The sequence below is a fragment of the Gracilinanus agilis genome, chromosome 2 (genome assembly GCF_016433145.1).
Source record: "Gracilinanus agilis isolate LMUSP501 chromosome 2, AgileGrace, whole genome shotgun sequence".
Lineage (NCBI taxonomy): Eukaryota > Metazoa > Chordata > Mammalia > Didelphimorphia > Didelphidae > Gracilinanus > Gracilinanus agilis.
Genome location: NC_058131.1, coordinates 650012332 through 650038595, shown reverse-complemented (window position 1 = coordinate 650038595; position 26264 = coordinate 650012332). Strand labels below are relative to the sequence as shown.

Below are 26264 nucleotides of genomic sequence, written 5' to 3'. Positions count from 1 at the left end.
GTCCCACAAGTCATAAGCAGCAGATCCAAGAGTTGATCCTGGGTTGACCCCAAATCTAGTGTTTTTCTCATCATAGTTCAGCTGTCTCTAGGAACTTTCCATCCCTTTGGGACAAAATAGCACCAACCTTTTCTGGAATCATTTTGAAACCTTTTCCAAAATCTAGACTTGGCGCAGTGCTCCCTTTCTTTGATATTTTGAGCTCTAGGATGTTTCCTCCCAAGGTTTTAGTACCAGGACTCAGTTGTGATAGACTAGTTCTTCCTCGTTGATAAGAATTAAATCTGGTGGTTAAATCTGTTGCTTCCTCTACCATCTAAGAAGCAAAACGTTGTCTAAAACAATTCATTTCAACAAATATTCATTACATGCCTATTTATGTCAAGTACTGTGTTAGGGGCCAAAGATACAAAAAGAGAGAGAGAGCACAAGTCTGAAGTTCAAGGAATTTAAAATCTAATTAAGTGAAAGACAAGTACATGATGAACTCTAATACTAAGAAGAGTGACAAAGTCAGAGGAGAGATCCAGGCAAGATGCTATGAGAAATCTGAAGAGGAGATTCCAATGAGGATGTTCTTTCAGCAAAGTAAACACTCTTTTCAAATGTCAGAGTAGCTGAAGTCCCTATAAATGCCTTAGCTAGTCTTCACGGGCAGTGAGGTGGTGCTATGAATAGAGTACTGGGCCTGAAATCAGGAAGAATCATCTTCATGAGTTCAAATCCAGCCTCAGACATTTACTAGCTGTGTGACTCTGGACAAGTCACTGAATGTCTGTAACATGAGCTGGAAAAAGAAATGGCAAACTATTTCTGTATCTTTGCCAAGAAAACCCCAGATAAAGTCATGGAGAGTTAGATATGATTGAAAAATGAGTGAGCAAAAAAAAAAAGAATTCAATTTTCATCAAATTAATTAATTTTTATTAAATTAATTCAAGTTTTGTGTACTAGGAAATGATTTTCCGTATTTCTTGTCTGACAAGGTGGTTTATAATCTACTCTCAGAACAATATCATCCCAGTTTCTCCTTTTATTTTTACCCATATACTCTTACCCATGCTTTTGCTCTTTGATTCATAGATTTCTTCACACATGCACACACATATACACACAATTTCCCCCCTACTGTTCTTCATTTTTTCTTGTCTTTCATTGTCCTGTATCACAGTTTCTGTTGAAGTTTTTTTTGTATATACATATATATATACATATATATATATATGAAATATTTTTCCTTTCATATTAGATTTATTTCTTTTGAACAAAATAAACTCTTCAGTTTATTTGTAGCAATTATGAATTTGATACTATCAGATGTCAGTGTTTTTTTTTTAACTGTCTTGTTTTAAAATGGCGCAGGGGTCAGCTAGGTGGCACAGTGGATAGAGCACTGAGCTAGAAATCAGGAAAACTCATCTTCCTGGATTTATCTCCAGCCTCAGACATTTACTAGCTGTATGATCCTGGGCAGATCATTTAACCCTATTTGCCTCAGTTCCTCATCTGTAAAATGATCTGGAGAAGAAAATGGCAAACCACTAATATCTCTGCCAAGAAAACTCCAAATGGGGTCCCGAAGAGTTGGAAATAATTGAATGACGACAACAATAACTCATGCCTTGGCATATACACATCTTGTGAGGCACCACAGTATTCAGGATAGGAAGATGGCCCTCGAGTTAGGAAAACCTGGGTTCAAATCCTGCCTTTGACACACTAGTTGAACCACATATCCTTTCAGAGCCAATGGCAAATGTCTAAGATTATAATTGACAACAGTTCTTGATCTGTATTAATTAAAGGAGTTTCTTCATCAGAAGTTCCCCATTTCAATAACAAAATCACAAGACCAAACAATAAAATGGACGTCTGAGGTGATATTTTCCAACTAGCTTCCTTATTATGTCATCCCAACAATTACTGAACACTTCCACTCTGCTATTCTTTCTGGGTGATACACGTTGTCTTCTAGAATCACTGGTTCTGGGATTCAGTTTCTTTTCCTCCATTCTCTTGGAATTCAACTGAGTGCCCTCTTGATCAAATTAAATCTCCAGTGAAATAAAGTCTTTCCAACCTTGGAACCTGAGTAGGAGCCTGTCTTTTTAGTATTGTAGGCAGCGATCTAGGAAACCATTTCCTTGCTAATACCATCCACAGTCAGCCATTCACTTCCTATAACCTCTTTTCTCTTCCAAAGCCAGGACTGTCAACAGGAGGAAGAGATGAAAATACCACCTGTGTCCCCAAGCCCTTCAGTTTTCTACCCAGAACTTCAAAGTCACTAGAGATACATTCCAGATTTTTTTCCAACTCTATCATTTGTTCCCACATGAATCAGCTGAATTCCTTGTTTTTTTGGTTGCAAAAATAAGTACTTAGAAGACAATAACTTTTGGGTACAAAAGGTCCCCTGCTTGATGGGAAGCATCCTAGCTGGGCGTTTCTTTATAGAAGAGGCTATTTTTTACAGTCCTGTATTGTACATCTGCTTCGAGTGAAATTAAACTGAAGCATAAGATGCAGCCTGCCCCTAATGGGAAAATAATTGTGAAAGAGGCGGATTTGCAAAGTGACTCCAGTCCTTCTCTGACTCTCATCAGTGACCCACAGATGACCTCCGTATTGAAAGAGTAAAATGGAATCAGTTTGAAGACAGCTTCACCATTGAGGCACCTGGAAAAGAGGAGGGGAGACCCAATGGAGACAACCCACAGGACAGCGGAGGCACGGGCTTTGTTTTTAAACATGGGTCTAATGTCGCGAATCAGACATGCTGTAGTTCTCAAGCAGAAGGTTGGAGACATGACGTCAGCAGTACACGTACCCAGACAATGAATTTTCCATGTAGAACAACAAAAACGATGAAGCAATATGTCTCTGCGAATTGAGTAAACCGTGCAAATGATTTGAGGAGCAAGAAACCTAAATGAAGTGACTGAGAGAAAAGCAAATAAAATCTTAAGGAGAAAATTGGAAACGGTCAGTGATGTTTACCAAAAAGGACAGCGTTTTGGTGAACCCTTTAGATTTCGAATTCTGTTCAGATCTGATGAAAATGTCAATATCGGGGGGCAGAGATTCCCAGCGGCCATGTCCTTGTGTTATTGAACGTTTTTACACATGGTCTAGATAAAGGCAGAGATAACATATTCATCAGATTTTCTAATGAGATGATAGAAAACTGAAAGAATAGCAGTATCTGAAAGCATCTCGATAGGCTACAACATTGAGCTGTCTTGTATGATGAAATTCTTTAGGGATGAATGTAAGGTCTTATGTTTACATGCAAAAAAAAAAAACAACCTCCCAAATTCAAGATAGTTAGATGACAATTCCAAAAAAGATCTGAGGATTTCGGTAGACTCCATGTTCAATATGAGTCAACAGTATGATATAACAACTCCTCCCCTCCAAATATCTGTCTATGTTTCTATTTCTATATTTATATCTGTCTATGTCTATCTCTAATCTATTTGCATATCTCTCTATTCATAGATATCTATCTCTCTATTTGCATCTTTCTGTCCATATTTCTATCTATATTTATCTATCTATCTCTGATTCTAAATATTTAGCTATCTTAAACTTTTCTTTTACCAGTTACAGGTAATTTCAAATTTTCACATGTTTTCTGAAGTTATAGGATACAAATTGCCTCCCTTCCTCTCTTTCCTCTCCCCTCCTAGAGCTGGCAAGCAATTCAATCTGAGTTATTATCATGCAAAACATATTTTCATACTGTTCATTCTTGTAAGTGAATAATCATATAAAACCAAAACCCCAAATAAACAAGGGGAAAAATTGTATGCTTTCAACTGTGTTCCAACTCCAACAGTTTTTTCTCTGGATTCTTTGTCATAAGTCCTTCAGAATTGTCCAGGATCTTTGTATTTCCGAGAATAGCTAAATCTATCACAGTTGATCATTCCATAATATTGCTATTACTGTGTACAATGTACTCCTTGTTCTGCTTATTTCGCTCTGCATCAGTTCATGTAGGGCTTTCCAGCTCTTTCTGAAATAATCTTGTTCATCATTTCTTGCAGCATAATAGTATTCCATCACCATCATATACCACAATTTGTTCAGCTATTTCCCAGGAGGACATCCCTTCAAGTTCCAATTCTTTGCCACTACAAAAAGAACTGCTAAAAATATTTTTGTACAAGTATGTCCTTTTCCTCACTGTCTGATTCTCTTGAGCTGCATTAAGAAAAACTTGGCTTCTAGAAATAGGGAGGCAATTGTTTTGTTTCTCTCTCCCCTTGCTGTGGGAGCCATAGTTTAAGACATGAAAAGCTGAAGACTGTTCAAAAGTGGACATCCAGCATGGTCAAAGGCTTTGAGTCCATTGTCACATAAAGATCAATTGAGAGAACCAGGAAATTTTACCCTGGAGAAAAGAAAGCTGAAAGGCAGCACAATATCTATCATGAAATATTTCAAGGGCTGTTGTGTTGGAGGATTAGACTTGTTACTTTTGGCCTGGGTGTAATGGATGAACGTTGGTAAGAGGCCAATTTAAGTTTGATACTGGAAAGATTTTGTTAACAATTATGGACTACCTTGACAAGCAAGATTTTTTCCCAACTTGGAGGTGTTCAAGAAAGATGGCCACTTGTCACATATGTTATAGTGAAGATTTCTTTTACATATGCTTTGGATGAGATAGCTACTGAGATCCTTTCCAAGTCTCCAGTGAGATTTGGTGAAATTTATGTTTCATCATTGGAAAATATAGTTAGACTCTCCTCCATAACATTGATTGTGTCCCAGTGATTAGCACTTTTTCATTTTCGTTTAACCAATGAACATCAATTTGCTATTCCAGTAAGGATATTTTCTGAGAGGTATACCACGAACAGAAATATAAATGTATCTACTGCCTTCTCTCCCAAACCAAAAAAAAAATTGGGAGAGATGACTGTGTCCTTTGCCACCTCTACCTTTGGAGAATAGGAGAGAACGAACTTAGATTTAGAGAAGTGATTACAAATCATTTCCTCTAAGTTCATTTCTGAATGTGGCATGGTTGGTTGATAGACTAATCACCTCCTCTTAGTTGCTGGTGAACTCTGGCATGGACTCCAGTTCTTAGACCCCTGTTCCTCTCCTAAGCTTTTGAAACTCATAATATTTCAGCTTAGTCCATTCTATCTCCAGTAATCTTTGGATCAAGGCAAGACACAACAAAGTCAGAAGCAACAACAATGCCATATGGGCTTCACGTGGTTCTTGGTGGGGAGAAGGAGCTCTTCCCATCCAAAGGCTTATTGAAGTCATTGCCTTCTTTATGGACGTTGGGCTCTCATTCTGTTTACTAAATGAATTGCTTTGGATAGAATCAGGCTTCATTTTTTTTGTCTCCTGCCTTCTCTTTTTTTCCTTGTAGACATTGTTCGGAGTGATGTTGCCTTGGATAAGCAGAAGGGCTGCAAGATTGCCCAGCACCCTGATGTAATGTTGGAGCTTCAGAGGGAGAAGGCTGCTCAGATGCACTTGGTTCTCCTCAAGGAGCAATTCTCCAATACATACAGTAATCTCATATTAACAGGTAAGGCTACTAAGGTCAGCTGACCCCATTACTGCAAGTTTCTGACACTTGTCAGTTAGTAGTTTGATGTCTTGGGTCCACTGAAGTGGTACCCTGCTGATTCTTTGCCAATTCTATCCTTTATTTAGTTACAATGACTTTTATTTTCCTATGACAAATATGTGCATTTTTGGCCTAAGATTGTAGACATTCTACATGTGTATTTCCAAATGTCAGAATCGATGAGAAGCTAATGGAGGTTTGCAAAAATATTACTTGCTAAATATATGTGTGTGTTTGAAAGAAAGACTAAATTTAGTCTCTTTTAAAGAAGTGGCTATTTTCACCTTTTTGTAAACCTAATAAATATAAAATTGAAGTGTAAGTGAAAATGACTTGTGGGCAGAGTTGAGAATATTTTATTCCTGGTAGAGTTTGAATTCCCTGGGGAATCTGATCTTCTCTAATGGAGTCCACAGGCCTTGAGAATAGGTTTTACTCCCTCGTGTCCTTATATGAATTTGAGTAGGAAAATGAAAGATTGTTGGAGATTCTAAGAGAAAAAGATCCTTGAGATGGAATGAAAAGTAGCAGTATTTCTAGGGCAGCTGAGAAACTTTGCTGGTAGAAGGTACACAGGCAGGATGAAATTGAAAGGTATGTGCAGTGCTATGAGAGCAGAAAATGATGGGAGAATTTTCCAGAATGGTTAAGTATTTTAGATGGAAACAGCAAGTTATAAGAGTCATCCTGTTTTACTCGAGGGAAACAAGGCAGGCCTGATTTTTGTTGACCCAAATAAAGCCTAACAAACTCAGAGTATGTGTTTACCTTGTTTATAGAGGTTAAAAAAGTTGGGAATGTTGGTCAAGCCATGAGCAATTCACATTTTTTTACACTCCAAACGCAAATGGGAAAAAATACTTTTAGCTCTCATTATAGGGTTCCTGACATTTCTCCAGAAATCTCCACGTGAGAAACAAATTTGTTTTCCATTTTGAAAAAGTTCAAAAGTCTTCCATATCTTCCATTTACAACCTGGAGGAAAAACCAAAAAGGTGAAATGAAATCTGGACCCAAATGTACCCAGGAAATGGAGTTATAGGATTATAGAAGCTGACAAAACCTCTTTCTCCAAGAAAAGTGTTGGGGACATAAGTGATAGTTTGGTGGATGCAAATGGTTGACTGATGAGGGTACCTGTAGCTCTCTGAATTCCTTCTGTCATACCACTTGTAAATGTTTTGTAGGGGGCACATATTTTTGCTGGTCTCCAATGGGCTGCATCAGAAAAATAACAAACTGATTGGTATCATCATCAAGAGAGTTGAGAACAATGTGACTTTTTACTTCCAAGCCTGGTCTGACTTTAATATTTTTGCCCAAATTAAGGGCAAAATTCAGAACCCCAAATCCTTGAGTATGTTACAGAAGGGAGTTGAGAGTAAGTAATCCTAATCCTCACCCTGTTATCCTTGAAATGTGGCTAAAGGACACATTATCTTTGAAAATGCAAGCATGGTCTATTGGCTTCAATGGAGTCTTTTCCAATTTTCAGTAACATAATCCCCTTGGATGTTTATTCCCGGTTCAAACTGTTGGAATCAACATTGTCAACTTTTACCCTGACAACTTGCTTACTTTCTCCTAAACAAACTTACCCCAGTAAAGAGGCTTTTCCCTGCTTTTGCTTCTCTCAGGGCTGCTTCAAAGCGTCCTCAGGCATTTTCCACATTTTTCACCCAAAAGGCCAAGACCTGAGGTGGTACCTTGTTACCCCTGGAGCCCTTGGAGTTTCCCATTTTGTTTACATGAAAGTTCAGAAGGTTTGAGCTCCAGGTGTTGGGAAGTGATGGAGTCACTGTAGCTTAGCACCAACGGTAAAACTATTTTAATGTCCGCTAACTAAGTCTTTGATTTTGAGCAGTGCGGTTTTCTAATTGTTATGAAGTTTAATCCTTGATTTCTTATATAAATCTTGAGAACATGGTCTCCAGACAGCTAAACATAATATTTAAACATAACTAAACTAACTTTTGTAAATATTTCCCTTTTCGGTGATGAATGTGTATTGGTAAGGGGGGCAAGGTTGAAGGGGGTGGAGACCTTTAACAGAGTGACTTTCTTTACCCACTTATTTGGAACACCTACTCAAGGATTTCTGCTTGGTGATGGACTACTTGTTTTATGTAACTCTACCAGGAAGTTTGAAGTATCAGCAAGGGAAGTATTATGTGTCTGAGATTGGTGTAAGGATGCTGAGCCTCTAGATTCTGTTGGTTTCTCAACTTTTAGTCGTTTGTTAAAACCCTAAGGTGATAAGAACCTCAAGGATATCCCTTTGGCCCATTGTCCATATTCCTTAAAGCTTGTAATGAAGCTTCATGCTACCATGCTGGTGTGTTAGCTAGTGAAAGATTATCATTATCACCGTTTTACAGCTGAAAAGTAGAAATTATTCTATTCTGTGCAGAAAGGATGCCATAAGTATAATAACCATTAAATTGAATGGATTGGTTCAAGACAGATGGGATTTACTCAAGAATGAAATTCTGCAAACACAAAAGGGGATACCAGGAAGGAGCAAGGATGAGATTTGTCTGTAGGGACCAAGGTGAATACACCAGAAACTCATTTAGCAACTTAGATCAGAAAACAATGTGCCAAAGATGGAAGCAAAGTCAAGTGATAATGAATTAATATAAAAGCATGGCATCGTTCTATAATGACAATGTCAGGAATGATAATTCAGAATGAATGGAATGAGAAGGGAATCAAAGGACAGCAAAAAATAATTTTGTTTTTTAAGTAATATTGGCAGAAAAGGAGTACCAAAAAATGGACAGGACTATTTTGTGGGGGTTAATATGATGATAAGTGACTACAGAGAGAAAACAAATCTACTCATTTCCTATTTGCCTTCTCTTTTCTCTGCCATAGAGAATGCTTTCTGTGTTTGAAATGGCTGAACAGACAAGGAGTTTGATACTCAAAATAACAATAGAGAGATAAGAGAACATCTAGCTGCCCTGATGACTTCAAGTAATATCTTCCAAAACTTAGAGACTAAAATAATTGATAGATATGATTATTGTCAGTGATATTTGAAACAACATGGAAAATGGGGAGGTACCATAAGATTGGGAAAGAACACATTTGTCTGAATTTTTGAAGAAAAGGAAGAGTCTGTAAAGTTTAGATCAGTGACCTTGACTTTAATTTCTGAGAATATTCTGGGACAACTCATGCAAGAGATGGTTGGTGAACATCTAGAAAGGCAAATTATAATTTCAAAGAACCCAGAATGGCTTCAACAAGAACAGGTTATGCCACTCTAACCTCATTTCCTTTTTTTGAAAGGATTAATAAGCTAATAGTTGAGGGCTTTGATGGATATAGTTTACTCTAATTTTGGTAATACTTGGATGAATTCTCTCATGCTAAATAGGGAGAGGTATGGATTAGATGATAATACAACTAGATGAATTTAGAATTGGTTGTATGGTCATAAAATGAGTAATTGTTAACAGTCCAGTGTCATTGACATAGTTGGTAGGAGGTCTCCTGTGAGATATCACAGGGGTCTATGTTTGGTCCTGCGCTTTTCAATAATTTTGCCAATTACTTGGATAGATGATAAACTCAAGATATTCTCATATGACAGAAAATGGGGAGGGAGAATTACCACTCAGGATGATTCAAAAGGATCTTGATAAGAGTGTAGCAAGCATTGAGCTGAATCTAATTAGATGAAATTCAATAAGAGTAAATCTAAAGCTTTATACTTAGGAACTTGTGTTTTGTTTTGTTTTGTGCTTAAGAACAAGATGGGAGAAGTAATGTTTGCCAATTAGACAACAGTTTTCTGAAAAATTTCTGAGGGTTTTAGAGGACTTCCAGTTCAATGTGAGTCAGCAGTGTGATATGGAAGCCAAAAAAAAATCTGTCATATTGTCATTGAATATTTGATGGGTACTTAGTCAAGAGCAGGAGAACCAGGTCAGAGGGCAGAACCAGGAGTAATGTATGGTTGCTAAACTGTGCATTTCCTGGACCAGGTGTCCCAGTTGAGAGAGCACGAACTGGGTAAAGTTGGGCATTGTCAGCAGGAAGCATTTTGGTGTGGGTACAGCACTATGGTCAATAGACATAAATGGCTTTCTACTGGGACCTAAATAGATCTTATGGCCCTTTTTGTTATTCTTTTTCCAGTCTTATCATCCAAATCTCTAAATGTACCATCTCCAGAGTTCTCAGATTTATCTCTTCCTCACTATTCTCTTTACTACCACCATTCTCTATCACTCTCAAACTCAGATTCCTGTAATAATTGCTCCTAGCTGGGGGTTTTGCCTTCATTCCATCTTGGACTCATCTTGTATTTGTTAGTCGGATTAGTACTTTGAAAATACTTCTTTTGCCATGTGTGACCAGCTACTACAATCCATCAAATCCAAAGTTGAACCTATTTTCCTTTCCCTTCTCTCCAGCCTCCCCAAACTAAAACCTGACATTCTTCTTTATCTTTCCCTTGAGTATAATATCATTTATTAATAGAGGCACATAATCTATTAATAAAGGATGGGTCAAGCATGCATGGCTCTGCTGTAAAGACCTTTCCTCTCTCTTAATAGTATCAGAATCATCCTCCCATCTTTAATTTTCCTACCTACTTTCCCAGTCATATTCAATTGGTCATTAAATTCTATTAGTTCTTAAGAAATGTCTCTCCCTCACCCTTTTCATTGATAAATTGGAAAGTGTCCAGAGAAGGCTAAATAGGTTGGTGAAAGACCTTGAATCTATTTCTTATGAAGCTGAAGGAACTGGGCATCATTCTCCTGGAGAAGAGAAAGGCCAGAGGGAATATGATAGCTGTCGTAAAGAATTTGAAGGGCTGTCAGTGGGAAAGGCAAGTTATTCTTCTAACTCTGGTTCCACTACCTTAATTCATTTCCTAATTACTCTTTCTGGAGTATTTCAATAGCCTTCTAACTGGTCTTTTATCTTCTGTTCTCTACCCTCCAATTCATCTTCCTAATTGTTAATCTAATTCAAGTGTTGCTTTAATTATATAATTTCCCCTCTATTAAAAAAAATTCACTGGTGCTCCACCATTTGCAGAATAAACTTTTAGCTCCTTAAAATGGTATTAAATTTCTTTAGTTGCTCTGCAGTGAGTGGCAATTAGTTTATATCACCTAGCGGAGAAGCCGACTCTGTGCCAAGCTCTGCCAAAGCAGTTGCAACTCTTCTATCTTTGAGATCCCTTCAGTAGTGAGACTCTGTGTTCTCAGGTTGGAAGTGATAAAACTAACTCTCTCTCTCTCTTTCTCTCTCTCTCTCTCTCTCTCTCTCTCTCTCTCACACACACACACACACACACACACACACACACACACCATGTTTATAGAATCGTAGATTTGGTTCTGGAAAGGTCATCTAGTATAATTACAATAAAAAATAAAATTGATTTCTTAAAATTTAACAAACATTTTTTTCTTTTCCCCATTTTCTCCCTCTCCAAATTGAGCAACAACAACAAAAAAGAAAACCCTGGTAACAAATATGCATAGTTAAGCAAAACAAATTCCCACATTGGTCATATCAAAAATGTATGTTTCATTCTGCATCTTGAATCCATCTCCTGTCAAGAAGTACAACCCCATTCATTTTACAGTTAAGCATGTTGAGATTGAGGGTGGTTGGAACATTCTCAAGTGGAAGAGCTTTCCCCTCTAAAATGGTATCTCCCCTGTGCTCTGTATGTGTCTTATATTTATCTACTTGTATGTACTTAAATCTATTGAAATACCTGTATGCGTTAACATCTCCCCTAGCAGTAAAATATGAGCTCATTGAGACTATTCATAATTATTTTTATCCTTGTTGTTTACTACATTGCCTGGCATATAGTAAGTGCATAATATATTTTGTTGATGGATTGACTGATTCATACTCTGACCCCCAACCTGCTTTTCTAGAATTCTATCCTGCTACCTCAGTTTCCTCATCTGTCAAATGACATGGAGAAGGAAACAGCAAATTGCCAAGAAAACCCCAAATGGGATCATGAAGATTTGGACGTGGCTGAACAAGAAGTCCCCTTCACACAGTCTAAACTTTAGCCCAATAGAACCACTCTCTAGGATTAAACTCAGAGTCTGCCTCACATTTTTTTGTCCAAACTGTCCCCTCAGCCTCTCCTTCCCAGATACCATCTATTGAAATTATACCTGCTTTGAGGACCAGCTGAATGACCATCAACATCATGAAGCATTTCCTGATCATGCCAGTCAGAAATCTTCTTCCCCACTTTCCCTGTAGCATTTTACCAACCCATCAGAGGGTTCAATCAATCAAAAGCACATACTAAAGGTCTACTATGTGCTAAGCTTCTGCATACAAAGAAAGGTAAAAACAGTCGAAGACCTGGAGAGTCTTATGTTCCTTTGGGGGAGATAACAAGCACATGACTAAATACGTGTTATTTTCTTGTGAGCACGGATGATTTCCTTCATTGTACTTGTACCCTCGGTGCCTGGCACAGAGTGGCCTCTTAACAGACACGTATTGATTGGCTGGCAGGAGATCTATCCAGAATAGATACAGTATTCGATCGTGTTAGAGAGAAAGCCATTTGCAGCTTGGAGTGGGAGGACTGGGGAAGGAGGCATCCTGGAGAAGATGGGAATTCGGTTGGGGTTTGAAGGATGCAGAGAAGAGAGGATGGAGCCTTCCAAGCCTGGGGGACAGCTAAGAAAAAGGCATGAAGAAGGAGGTAATAATAAGAATTATTATAATAGCTGTCTGGTGTGAAAATTCACCAAGCACTCTACAAATATCTCATTCGGTCCTCACCATCGTTTGGAAAGGGGCCGCTATTATGAATCTCAGTTTTACAGATGAAGTTACCGAAGTAGGCAGAAGTGAAGTGACTGCTCCGGGTCACATAGCTAATAAATGTGTGAGGCAAGATTTGAACTTGGGTCTCCCTGACCACAAGTCCAGAGCTTTAACCCCTGGACAACCTAGCTGCCTCGAAATAGCGTCACAAACAGCAAATAGGACATTGTTACTAGATTGTAGAGTATGTGGAAAGAAGCAAGTTGTTAGAAAACTGGAAAGGTAGGAAGGTTTGTAAGGAAAGTATTTTGGAAACCATAAAGTTCAGGTTATATAATATATATATATATATTATATATATATAATATAGGATTATTATTGCTTTTGGCACCTCTCCTATAGAACTGTCTGTCTTACCTTGTGCTATAGTTGTTATTTTAGGTGCAATCTCTTTACTCCTAGATTATAAATTTCTGAAAGGCAGGGAGGACTATGCCTTCCGCTTTATATTCTTTATATATTTTAATACTTCAAAAACTCGGCTGTCACTGGTGTTCGTATTCCCTCCACTGGTACAGATTGCCACCCCTTTTTTATCTTGACATAATCCTCAGGAGTTCTGATGGCCATAAAAATTCATTCCCTGTGCTTGCCTTCTGGTGATGAGCTTTTCCAGAAGTATCTACGTGAGTCTTGCACAAAAGGCATTGAATATGTTGCCAAGACCAGATTTTATGCTTTTCCATCTTGTAGCATTGATCATACAGAGCACTATCACTGGTATGGAGTCCTGATGCATTTTATTATTTCTACTATTAATCATATTATAACTGGGGGCAGCTGGGTAGCTCAGCGGATTGAGAGCCAGGCCTAGAGAAGGGAGGTCCTAGGTTCAAATCTGGCCTCAGACACTTCCCAGCTGTATGACCCTGGGTAAGTCACTTAACCCCCATTGCCTACCTTTACCACTCTTCTGCCTTGGAGCCAATACACACTATTAACTCCAAGATGGAAGGTAAGGGTTTAAATTTTAAAAATAACAATAATATTATAACCGACACTTATAGAACACTTTCAAGTTTGCAGAGTACTTACAGACTTTATCTCATTTAATCCAGTGGATAGAGAGTGCTGGGTCTGGAATCAGAACTATCTGCCTCCAAATTCAGGTTGAGACACTTTTTAGATGTGTGACCCGGGACAGTTTCCTCATCTTTAAAATAGTGATAAGAGTATCTGCCTCTCGGGGTTGTCTAAAGACCAAATGAGACAATATTTGTCAATTCCTTTAGCACAGACTCTGACATATAGTAAATGCTGTACAAATTTAAACTATTATTATTGTTAGCACTTGGCAAGTGTTGTAAACTCTGCTTGCCTCAGTTTCCTCATCTTTAAAATGGTATTAATAAGAACACCTAGCTCCAAGGATTGTTGTGAGGTCCAAATAAGACAATCATTGTAAAGTGCTTAGCTCAGTGCTTGGCACATAGTAAGTGCCATATAAATGTTTACTATTATTATCAACACTAGACAATCCACTTAACCCCTCCCCTCAACTCTTCTGTTTACCTCAGTTTCCTCATCTGTAAAATGGGAATATTAATAGTACCTGCCTCCCAGGGTTGTTGTGAGGATCAAATGAGATAATCATTGTAAAGTGCTTAGCTCAGTGTTGGGCACATAGTAAGTGCCATATAAATGTCAACTATTATTATCATTAACACTAGACAATCCATTTAAATCCTCCCCCCAAAACTATTCTGTTTACCTCAGTTTCCTCATCTGTAAAATGGGAATATTAACAGTACCTACCTCCTAGGGTTGTTATGAGGATCAAATGAGATAATCATTATAAAGTGCTTAGCTCAGTGCTTGGCACATAGTAAGTGCCATATAAATGTGTACTATTATTATCAACACTAGACAATCCACTTAACCTCTCCCCCCGACGCTTCTGTTTACCTCAGTTTCCTCATCTGTAAAATGGGAATATTAACAGTACCTGCCTCCCAGGGTTATTGTGAGGATCAAATGAGATAATCATTGTAAATTGCTTAGTTGGGCACATAGTAAATGCTCTATAAATGTTAGCCATTATCTTATAGATTATATCAGTATATCTACTATTAGCTATTGCATTATTATTATAATTTTTATTGCCCTTTTATTCCCAGTCCCCAGCAGAGTGCTTGGTACATAGCAGACATGCCATATGTAGTTACCAATCGGCTTCCCAAAGTCGCACAGCTGGGACGTCAGGTTTTCCCGACTCCAAGTGCCCAGCTCTGTCTGTTCCTGCCTGTGGGAGAACGTGGAGAGTGGACAGTCATCCCCCCAAACTGGCCAGGAAACACGAAGGAGGAGGGTCTAGTCTACAATGGCCGGGTGGGCTGTCTGGCCTCAGTGCATAATGAATAGGCTTCCATACTTCTGTTTCTGTTTTCCTTTGACTAAAACCCCTACTATGAGACACTGAACTCAGACCGGGTAGTTTTATGATCAGAGCTCCGGTGAAGAAACCAGGAGAATCAGCTACTACTGGAGAGTTGCTGTTTTTAAATCATTGTGTTTACATGGTGAGTCTCTTCACTTCTCTGCCTCTGTTTCCTCAGGTGCCCAGGATATCTAAGGTTTATTAGTTTATATTTATAGGGCACTTTATGATTCAAAAGTCCTTAAAAAAAAACACATGAAGTAAATGGAGCAAATTCATGTCCCCATTTTGCAGATGAGGAATGTCTAGGAAGGGCTAGGTTTTGGCCCTAGACTAAGGTCCAATAGATAATAAATGATTAACCAAAACTAGAACTCTGTCTCTTCCAACTCTTAAGACCCTTTTTTTCCCTCCCTCCCACTAATCCAAGCTTTTTCTCAAAGAAAGAAAAAAATCTTAAGTTTTTTCAAAGAATATGAGCACCCAGAGTCTGAAAATGTTTCATGGAGGTAGCATGGGTTCATTATCTCTTGGCAGAGACTTCAAAAATGCATTTTGAATGAATCTTATAATGAGATTTCTTGTACTCAAGGCACTTTGAGCTCTTTGAAAGAATGGTAGTAGATAAGCCTTAGCTGGTATTAATAATTCTGCCTGATTATATTTAAATGAATCCCCAAGAAGGAACAGAAGAAGAATTAGACGGCATTTTCTTATCTAGAATAAGCTTAATGCTATTACTGGTAAAATGAAATGCTGAATAAGTGAAAGGCAACAGACATGCACAACAGGACTGTCAATGCAATGGGAAACGCTTCCCAGCATTCTCATTCTCCTTGGGTTCCTTAGAGCCCAGCTGCAGTGTCCCTTCATTTTCTTGGGTGCTCCCTTGTGAACAGTTCCATTAGTGAAGGAGGCTGCTGAGAAAGTTCCTCTCTGTCCTTTTGCTTCTGATGTACATGACTTGTTGAGAGCCCAGGTTAAGTTAGAAAACGTCGCCCAATTTATCTTAGTAGCAGAGTATAGAACTTCTTCTAGGTAGCCATCTGCAATAAATGCCTTGTATTATTCTCCTGAGATCAGGGAGTATCTATAAGCTCCATCTAGTGCCCTTTTCCTTCCTCTTTCATCCCATTTAAAAAATTAAAAATAGGTAACGACTAGCTAATATTTACGTAAGTTGGCAAGCCAGCTAGATGGCTCTATGGATAGAGCACCAAGCCTTGAGTCATAGAGACTAATCTTCATGAGTTCAAATCTGGCCTCAGACACTTATTAGTATGACTTCAGGCAAGTCACTTAACCCTTTGTGCTTCAGTTCCACATCTGTAAAATAAACTGGAGAAGGAAATGGCAAACCACTCTAGTATCTCTCAAGAAACCCCCCCCCCCCATGGGGTGACCAAGAGTTGGACATGAATGAAAACAACAGCAATTGTTTTGAGATAATTATTTTAATTATTATAAGTTCAGGATGAAAATGACAACTACTTAGAATTTTAATGAAATAGGCACTTGATGTAGGAGAAAGTGGGCAGCTGGGTGGCTATGTAATTTGTTGAATAGAACACCGAGCCTGGAGTCAAGAAGCCCCAAGTTCAAATACAGCCTCAGCTACTTACTAGCTGGGCAACCCTGGACATATCACTTAATTCTCTTTGCCTCAGTTTCCTCATCTGTAAAATGACAAACCACTCCAAAACTGAAATAGGGTTCACTACTCTACAGCAATGAAATTTAAAGTTTAGAAAGTACTTTTAATTTTATTACCTCATTTGAACCTCAAGACCATCCTGAGCTATTGTTATCCCCATTTTACTGGTGAAGAAGCTGAGATTAAAAGAGGTTCATTAACTTGCCCAGGACCACACAACTAAGTCCCTGAGGCAAAATTTGAACTCGGGTCTTTCTGACTCCAGGTCCAGGGCTTATATGCTGTATAACCTCTTCCTATCCTTTCTACATTTTCCTTTGTGTAATCATACCTGCTTCCATGACTGCACATATCACTTGTTAGACAAGTTATAGAACTTTTTATCTTATGGTATAAAGTTGTTGTGTGCCCAAACATTGTAGTTACTTGTGTAATAATAATAGCTAACATTTTTATGGCTCTTTAAGGTCCATGAGGTATGTTATATGTTATCTCACTTGACCCTGACAATGGTCTTTTGAAGTGGGTGTGATAATTATCCCCACTTTGCAGAGGAGGAAATCGAGTCAGAGAATGGTTCATTGATTTGCCTAAGTCACACAGCCAGGAGGCATCTGAGGCAGAATTCGAACCTGGTCTTCCTGAATCCAAGTCCTGGGCTTTATCTGGTATACCATCTATCTGCCTCATCTCCTGTGAGCATATTAAAATTAAGGTTCTACATTAAGACTTTCAAGGCCGTCTAGTCTAGGGCTGTAAGTTCAAAAAAAACAAATCCCTGCCAGCTGCATATTGTGGTAAAAATCACAAATTAATATTATCCAGGTTGTATCGTCTTTTAGATTGTCCTGATTTTTGTCTTGTTGCTGACCTTTGAAGGCTCTGGAAGAGAGGGTGAGACCAATGACTTTATGCAACTCTGCCTCCCTTAAATCCAATTTATGTGCTAGTCACAAGATATCACCATGATGGCATTTTGGTCCTTTTCAAGAACTCAGGACCACAACCAAGCAATTGTTTTTAAAATTTATTTTGTTAAATATTACCTAATTACATTTTAATCTGGTTTGGGCCATGCTCTCTAGAGCTTTTCTAATCTATTCCTCTCATTTTACAGATGAGAAAATTAGAACCAGAGAGGTTAAGTGATAGGTCACCCATGGAGTAGTTGGTAGAGCGACAACCCAAACCCAAGTGCTTTGATTTCCATTCCATTGGTCCATCTCCTGCGCCATGCTCCCAGCCCTTCATGCGACTCCTTATTTCTTAGTGGTGCTGGACCCCTCAATGCCTTCATTTTTTTTGGTAATAATAATTTTATTTTGTGCTAAATAATTAAAAAAAACTTTTATGCTTAATAAATGAAATAAAGAAACTCTCAATATGGATTAATTTAGTGCTTCTTACAAAGGATCCCTTTAAAAATATATATATCTATATACATATATATGCATATATATTTTAATTGGCTTTTGGTTTTAGCTATTCTCTTTTCTCAGTAGGAGAGATGAATGCAATCTTCCCCTCTTAGTTTCTCTTAGTTTCAGTTGCCAGTCAAAGAACTCTTCCTGACGTAGCCAGCCCACACACAACGAAAACTCGGGAAAATTCCTAGGTCACTTCTGTGTCATATGCTCAGCATTTGCAGATGTGTGCAGCTGTGGAGTTGCCAGTATTTTCCTTAAAAAAAAAAACACCAAACCCAAACCCCCAAATGTTCTGTGATGTCTTAAGATATGCCTCTGTTAGAAACTCTCAAGTTCAGAACTGGGAGGGGCTGTTAGAGCTCATCTTATACTACTGACACATTTAACGGGGAGGAAACTGAGACCCACTGAATTCAAGAGACTTGCCTGGAATCACGTAGCAGAACCAGAATTTCAATCGAGGTCCTGTAAGATTAGGAGCTGTTGTCTTTGTACTGCCTCTGAATAGCTTTTTGATTGAAGAGGATCCCAGGTTGTCAAAAACTTTTCTTTTTTGGTTATTTCTGGTTATTTTCTGATGTGCAGATTGAAGAGATACATTTTCTGAGCTTCAAATGGGTAGAATTTCTTTTTGAGCACTTTTATTTCTTCATTCAGGGCTGTAATGACAAATAATGGTGTCTCAAAGGCTCTTTGGAGCTAACACTTCCTTGGGGCTATACCAAAGTGGGGTCACCACCGGCCATAACCTGATCTTTCAACCATGAAAGTCAAGAACGTTGAGTTGGTTCATTTGGGTCTAATCAGGCTGTGAGATAAGCGTCATAGAATACTCAAACTCAAACAAGACTTATTAATGCCAGAGACCTCATTGATTCCTTCACATTAGGAGAATGTTTCCAGAGACTGGATAATTATGAGTCCCCATCAGGAAACGTGCTTGCCTGTGTTGAGGTATCTGGAAATCTAATTAGGCATCGGGAGGTCGTTGAGTGGACGTGGGGTGGGGAGTTGAGTGGTACTGAGGGAGAATTGCCCCCAAGCATGGTGCATTCCAGGGAATGGTTTCTTTCCTAGCACAGAGCACACATCTTTTGAGTGACTGGCTATCTCTCCCTGGGGTCTTGCTAAAGAAACACTGACATTATAATTACTCAACAACTTGTCTTTTTATAGACCTCGCGATGACAATGCCCGTTTATTTGCTCATGTTATTACATTATCATTTCAACCCTTTTTTTTATAAGTAGATACGATTTCCAGATCTGTACTTCATTTCACATTGATCACTGGTGTTCAGAGAGCTGTAATCTTATATAAGTATTTAGCTTCAGAGAGTTGGGGGTAGGATAGCCTTCTCGGACCTGTTAGAGTTCCAAAGTTACGAAAATCTAAAAAAGATTTGTAGCTTTTGCTGTATCTCCTATAATAAATTTATGTAAATCAATTCTCTCTTGCCTTTATTCCTCTCCATTTCTAATGTCACCGCCCAAGTGTAGATTCTCATTACCTCATTATAATAACCTCTAAATGGTGTCCCTGCCTTCATCATCTCTTCACTTTAATCTGTTCTATGGACTGCTGCCCAAGTAATCTTCTTAAATCAACACCCTCTTCAGATCTCTCCCTGCCACTCAGAAACCTTCCATAATTCCTCATTGCTTAAAGGAGGTACTCCAAACTTCTTAACCTAGCATTAAAGGCTCTTCATGCTATTTCTAAATTCTTCTTACAGTCTTCTTTCATATATGTCTCCATAAACTCTTCTTTCTTCCTGCCGAATCTCTACACTTTTGCTCAGGTCATTTCTTCTGCTTAAAGTTTTCTCCCAGAAAATCTCTTTCTACTTGCTGAGATCCTCTTCATCTTTCAAGTTCCTAAATAAATTCCACCTCTCTGAACCATCCCAGACTTTAGTCAGAAATGCTCCCTTCCTCTTCTGAATGCTTAGAGAACTTTTTAACTTTCATGCATTTTCACAGTCTGTTGAAAACCCTCCAAAGGCTGTGAAAATCTAAAAGAGTTTGTGACTTCTTTCACAAAAATTGTAAAGTTCTTGAAGGCAGAGACCTGTTATGTCAACAATAAATACAAGAGATACTTAATAAATAATTATTAAACGCAAGGAATCATGGTAGAGTGGATAATGTGGATGGATTGAGTGGTTGTCAGGAAGATCTGGATTCAGATTCCACCTCCAATATATACTGACCATCTGAGATCAGGTATCATTTAACTTCTGAGCTCCCAGACAATTGTCTAGAGTAGGTATGGATTGGCTTTAGTAGAGGAAGTTTCTCCACTAGGAGTCTCTATATCAGAAAGTGGGCAAGGCACAAGTTCTGGAGTGAGAAAGATGAAAAACAACCCAGTCCAAGATTTCAAGATGTTGACAAATTGGTAGATGGGGAATGAGAAATGTAATTAAATAATGGTAGTGCTAGTTAGTATATTATTCAATGCACATTATTTAAGATTGAAATCTTGGGAAAAATCAAGGAAGGTACTATAGAGAAGATAGTTCCTGAATTGGGTCTTAAAGGTAGAAAAGGATTCTAATAAAGGAAGATATAGGAAGAATCTCTTTTAGGGCATGAGGGATGGTTTGTGCAGATGCATGGGAACAGGAGAGGGTAGGATGAGATTTTTTTTTAATATGAAAAGCATGAGCATATTATGTGTTTATTAATTTACATTTTTAGAAGTATTTTATTTTCCCAATTACATATAATAACAATTTCAATATATGTTTTCCAAAATTTTAAGACTGAAATTGACTCTCTCCTTTCCTCCCCATATACCTCTCCTGAAGATGATAAGCAATTTGATCTGGTCATTGTTGTGAGAGAATACTAATATAAAACCAAAACCCCCAAATAAAAAAACACAAAATAAAGTGAAAAATAGTATGCTTTCATCTGCATTCAGACTCCAATGGTTCTTTCTTTGGAAGTGGAAAGCATTTTTTGTCATAAGTCCTTCAGAATTGTTCTATGCTGTCATATTGTTAAAAATAGTTGTCTTTCACAGTTGATCATAATAAAATATTGCTGATACTGTGTACAGTGTTCTCCTAGTTGGATTCACTTCATTAAGCATCAGTTCATGTAGGTTTTTCCAGGTTTTTCTGAAGTTGTCCTGCTCATCATTTCTTATAGGACAATAATATTCCATTGCATTCAAATACCACAATTTATTCAGCTATTCCTTACTTGATGGACATTCCCTAAATTTCCAATTCTTTGCCACCACAAAAAGAGCTGCTATAAATATTTTTGTACAAATGGGTCCTTTTCCTTTTTTTTTTAAATCTCTTTGGGACCTAGTGGTGGTATTACTGGATCAAATGGTATGCACAGTTTTATAATCCTTTGGGTATATAGTCCCAAATTGCCCCCCAGAATGGTTGGATTAGTTTACAACTCCACCAACAATGCATTAGTGTTTCCCCTTCAACATTCATCCCTATGGGATAAGATTGTAGAATGATAAAGAGGCCCAGTTTGGCTAGCATTTTGAGTATGTGATAGGGAATTATTAGGAATAAGGTTAGAAAAGTAGGCTAATAAGCCAAAAGCTAGCTTTTTTTTTTTGTGGAGGGTCCTGAGTGCCAGGTTAAGAGATGTGTATTTTATTTAGTAGACAATAGGGAACAAATGAAATTTTTTTAACTGAGAGAGTGACTTGGTGAGAGTATTGTATTATTAGTGAGATTACTTTGTAGAATGGATTGGAGAGAAGTGAGAATAGAAATAGGAAGACCTAGTAGAATATTCTCATAATGGTTCAAGGGAGAGGTTGTGAAGGCCCAAACCAGTTTAGTGATAATAAAAGTGAAGAGGAAGGGGACACATGAGAAATATATCATGGAGGATTAATCATATTTGTATTCTTTTTGTGCCTAAAACACATAACATTAACCACAGTAAAATGGTTATTGAACTGAGTTAAATTGATCCCTTTCTCTGTGTGTGGGAAATGATATTCAGACAAAGAGAGAATGTGCCAGGGGATTCCAAGAGCAAGTATCTAGGTGATGATCTGGTGGTGGTCAATATTAGGGATTTCACTGTATGGTGGGTTTTTTTTGAGTATGAGAAAAGTGGGTTCAAGTGAAGCAGGGAGTTTAATACAAAGGTTATAAAATGAATCAATCAACAAATGTCTAACAAGCATTTACTGTGTTCCAGGCATTGTGCTAGATGCCAAGGAGCAAGGAAAATAGTTCCTGCTCTTAAGGAACTTACATCCTATTGAGGAAGATAATATAGAGAGATGAGCATATAAGGCATAAATAAGTACACAGTGCATGCAAAGTAAATCCAAGGTAGTCAGATGCAGAGTAATTAGGGAGGGAAGGCAATAGCAGTTGGGAGACTCAAGAAAGGCATCTCATACAAATTTGTGTTTGAGCTACCTCTTAAAGGAATTCTGGGATGTGGAAATGAGGAGTGAGTACATTCCAGGAATGGGGGTTGGCCAGTGCAAAGACACAGAGATGAGAGATGGAGGACCAGTGTGTGAGGAATAGAAAGAAGGTCAATTAAACCAACCACGAGTTAACCAAGTCTGGATTAGACCCTGAGCTGGAGATGGAAAAGAGAAGGGTAAAGTCAATAGGTTGGGCCAAGGAAAAAGTGGAAGGATCTGGTCCTGGAGGGAGCATAGTTAGTGAAAAATAAGGAAACATTTGATACTCTAGTTAAGTATATACATTTGAACTCAGGTCTTCTACCCTTAAATCAGGTATTCTCTGCCTTGCTTAAATGACCTCTGATTCTCTTCTACACTTGTATCTCTGTTCCTGTAACCAGCTCTGACACAAAGGATTATGTGTCCTCTGTGCTATATCAATAAGCATTTATTAAGTACCAGCTGTGTTCCAGGTCCTGAATCCTGAATTCTTCAGGTTCTCCTGGGCTTAGACATTATATATTCTTCTGGCTATTTAGAGTACACACAGCCTGCTGGACTTCGAAGCATTTTAACCCTCCAGTGATTTTTTGGAGGTACATGATATTATATTCAAGTGACTTCAAGGGAGAGAATCTTTTTTGGAAAGCCAGTCAGCAAATTAAGTTTGAATACCAGAGTTAGAATTTAGCTTTCAAGAGTATTACATTGGTTGTTTTGCTCAAAGGGCATTAAATCTTTCCTAGGAAGGATAGGTTGATTAGCCACCCTAGTCTGATGACTATAGTGAAGATTTGAATGCCTGGGGTAGACTCTTTCTTTGAAGAAATGTTAACACCCCTATTCTGTAACTGGGCAGTTGCTTTCATCATAGCGTTTCATTTTCTAGGTATTTCTAGGAATTGTGGGCATGGCCATTTCTTTAGCTGGGATATATTACTCCTCAGAATCCCCAGGATTCTGTACCAAAGCCCTCCTTACCCCGAGTCACTGGGAATTGGTGCCAAGTCATAAAATGTGGGGATTAAAATATGCAAATGTGGCCTAGGGAAAGAAGGTGGTCTGGACATTCCAGGGCAGGCCGTGTGGGTTGAGGAGGAATTTCTTGACATGCTAATGTACCTGGCAGACATGAGCCATCCAGGGCTGCTCCATGATCCCAGGCAGAGGGGGCTGGGATTTCAGGCCACCCAGGGTTGCAGTTGAGAAGAAACAGAGAGTGACTTTGAACAATTCTTTAGCTTTAGAAAGGAAAAAGAGAGAGCCTTAAATGGCTGACTTTCTTATTTCCCACAGCGACTGTTCAGAAAGAAGCCCAAGGCTGAAGTTGATGACTTGGTTAGTCTCTTGTTTTATTGAGAAATTTGAGGTCAGGTAACTGGGCTTCCCTCAAGTCCTTCTCCACTGCTCAGAAATTCATCCTCCGTTCTTTTCCTTCTCTTTCAAGAGAACAGGTAGTCTTGTGCCATCTCTCTCTCTCTCTTTCTCTCTCTCTCATATATATACATATACATATATATATATATATAATATATATATATATATATAGATGAATGCTTCTACCCATGCCCTCATCTCATACCAAACTCCCTTCATCTCCTGTCTTTGTATCTTGACCCTGGTGCTCCCCCTTATCAATCGATCAATCAACAGACTACTACAGATCAGGCATCCCCAATGGCCTCTGAGGTCCTTTGTAGTTTTCTGTCTATGATCAATAAGGAAAGGGAACATTTATTTTCATGCCTTCTATATGCCAGGCATTGAACTATTTTATAAATATTATCTCATTTGTTCCTTGCAACAATCCTGAGAGGTAGGTCCTATTATTATCTTCTCCAGTTTACAGTTGAAGAAACTGAGGTTCAGGGACTTACTGGGAGCTCACACAGCTAGCCAGTGTCCAAGGCTAATTTTTAATGCAGGACTTGTAGATTAGAGACCCATTGCTCTCTCCTCCACAACATCCAGCTCTTTATTCGTGTGGATGCGCTCCAGGGGAGTTTCAGGAGGCTAAGTAAGGATGTGGCGTGTAATGATTATTTCCCTCTCCAGGTTGTTATAAGGAAAGTGCTTTGTTATCCTTAAAGCTCTGTAGACATGTGAATTGTTAGCATGATTTTCTCCCAGCAGAGGCAGAACGTTGATATTTGGCCCCAGGGCTCCTGGGCTCATAGGCAGAGCCCTGGGAGGAGCTCACCTGGACGGTGGCCACAGAGGAAGTGAGCCATCTGTCACCTTCCCACGGATGCAGACAGGTGCCAAGCTCGGTTGTTTCTAATCATGGCAGGAGAGAGGGTCGAAATTCTAGGAGCATCTTTTCCATTGTGGTCCTCTTGGGTAAAGCTTCCCCAGTCATTCTGCCTAAATTACGACTCTCCCTCCCAGCCCAGGAGATACATGAGCTACTCTGTAGCCACAGTGACTGAGATCATTTAACGCTCTTCTCACCACGTTAGTTCTACAAGTAGAATGCCTCCTATTATATTAATTTATGGATATAAAGAAATTATGTCTGTAAAATTGGCATTCAGGCACCCTGTGACTGCTGACTTGGGGAGGGGATTAGGAAAAAAAATTAACTTTTTTCTGCCCTGGACTCACAGTTAACTTAAATAAAGACCAAGACAAACTGAAAATGGCTTATTAATTAGTGGGGGAGAGTTTAAGAAAAAAAAGTGGGGTTTCCTTTAGGGAAAAATGACTGCAGAGACACCTTTCAGTCTGAAGCCAGACCACCCCATCCAGCTGTGTGGGAGACCCAGACAAGGAACGTCTTTCTGCCCAGTTGGAAGAAAGATTAAATACTAATAACCATGGACAATAAATTTAGACCGTGAGGAGGCCCTGAGTGCTCTCTGCTCAGCTGGGAGCAAGGATGAATGTAATGAAGCCCCCATCTCCTCCGAGTCACTGTGGAATGATGGGGGAAACGATGGGTGGCTTGATGAAAAGTTGTTTTTAAAAATGTTTTTTCCCCTTTCTGTTGTTGATATTTTGAATGAGTGACTCAAACCCAGAATTATCCCATGTTGGTGGGGAGAAAAGAAATAAAGGTGGGTATTAGGTCCTTTGGGAACCAGAAAAAGATAAGTATTTGGCACAGGTGAAAGGGTTAGTCTTTGAATGGAGCAGAAACACCTCTTCCTCCTGGGACTTGGAGGAAAGAATGAGAAAACTGTTGTTTTTTTTTAAACGTTGCTTTTCTTTCTACTTCCTCCAATTTATCAGCATTATCTTGTGACACACAAATAAACGGGCATAAAATAAATAGGAGTGACAGATATGGTGTCATGGCAGTGAAGCAGAAGAGACTTTGTGTAATACTTTTTTATATGAGGCCCAAAGCAATTTCATTTTAATTTAATAAATGTTTAGTGAGAGTGCCAATACCATTTAAAGCCCTGGGCTCAGGTCTGTGGGATCAGAGATGAAAAAGCAGAACGATAGATCCCTCAAGGAGCATCCTGTCTTGTAGGGAAATGAGTGGGCCACATAAATGAACAACTAAAATTCATATTGGATGATGCTCATAGAAAAGTCAAACAGTCCTGAGACTTTCAAGGAGGGTGAGCAGGGCAGGCCTTGTCTGGGCCTTGAATTCTTCTAAACACAGCCTTCTCCCTTCTCAGAAACAGTGTATCAGAAAACATCCTTTAATTAGAATCTGGCACCATCTTGAATGAGCACTGTATTTGTTTTGTGTTGACTTATCTGGGGATATTTTCCCAAATATCCCTACAAGTAGAATGAATGTGTCTTGTAGTCAGAGATTGTTTCATTTTTGCACAAGTCCTTGCACATAGTAGGGACTTAACAAAAGCTTATTAAATGAAATTGTTGGAAAGGGCACTGAATTTGGAATCAGAGGGCCTGGTTTCAAATCCCACTTTACTCTCTTGGCCTTCACATTCTTCATTTATAAAACAAGGGGGCTGAACTAGATGG

The 26264-nt window shown here is 38.7% G+C and overlaps 1 protein-coding gene across 3 annotated transcripts in view; it reads left to right on the top strand.

Moving 5' to 3' along the window:
• Positions 1–26264, top strand: part of HPSE2 (heparanase 2 (inactive)) — a 695104-nt gene that overhangs the window by 83484 nt on the left and 585356 nt on the right. For 2 of the 3 annotated variants that reach the window (XM_044665756.1, XM_044665755.1), the window contains exon 3: positions 5399–5560. The exons of the other annotated variant lie outside the window; for it this stretch is intronic. In XM_044665756.1, coding sequence (XP_044521691.1) covers positions 5399–5560 — 162 coding nt within the window. The remainder of the gene's footprint in view (positions 1–5398; positions 5561–26264) is intronic. 3 annotated transcript variants of the gene reach the window in all.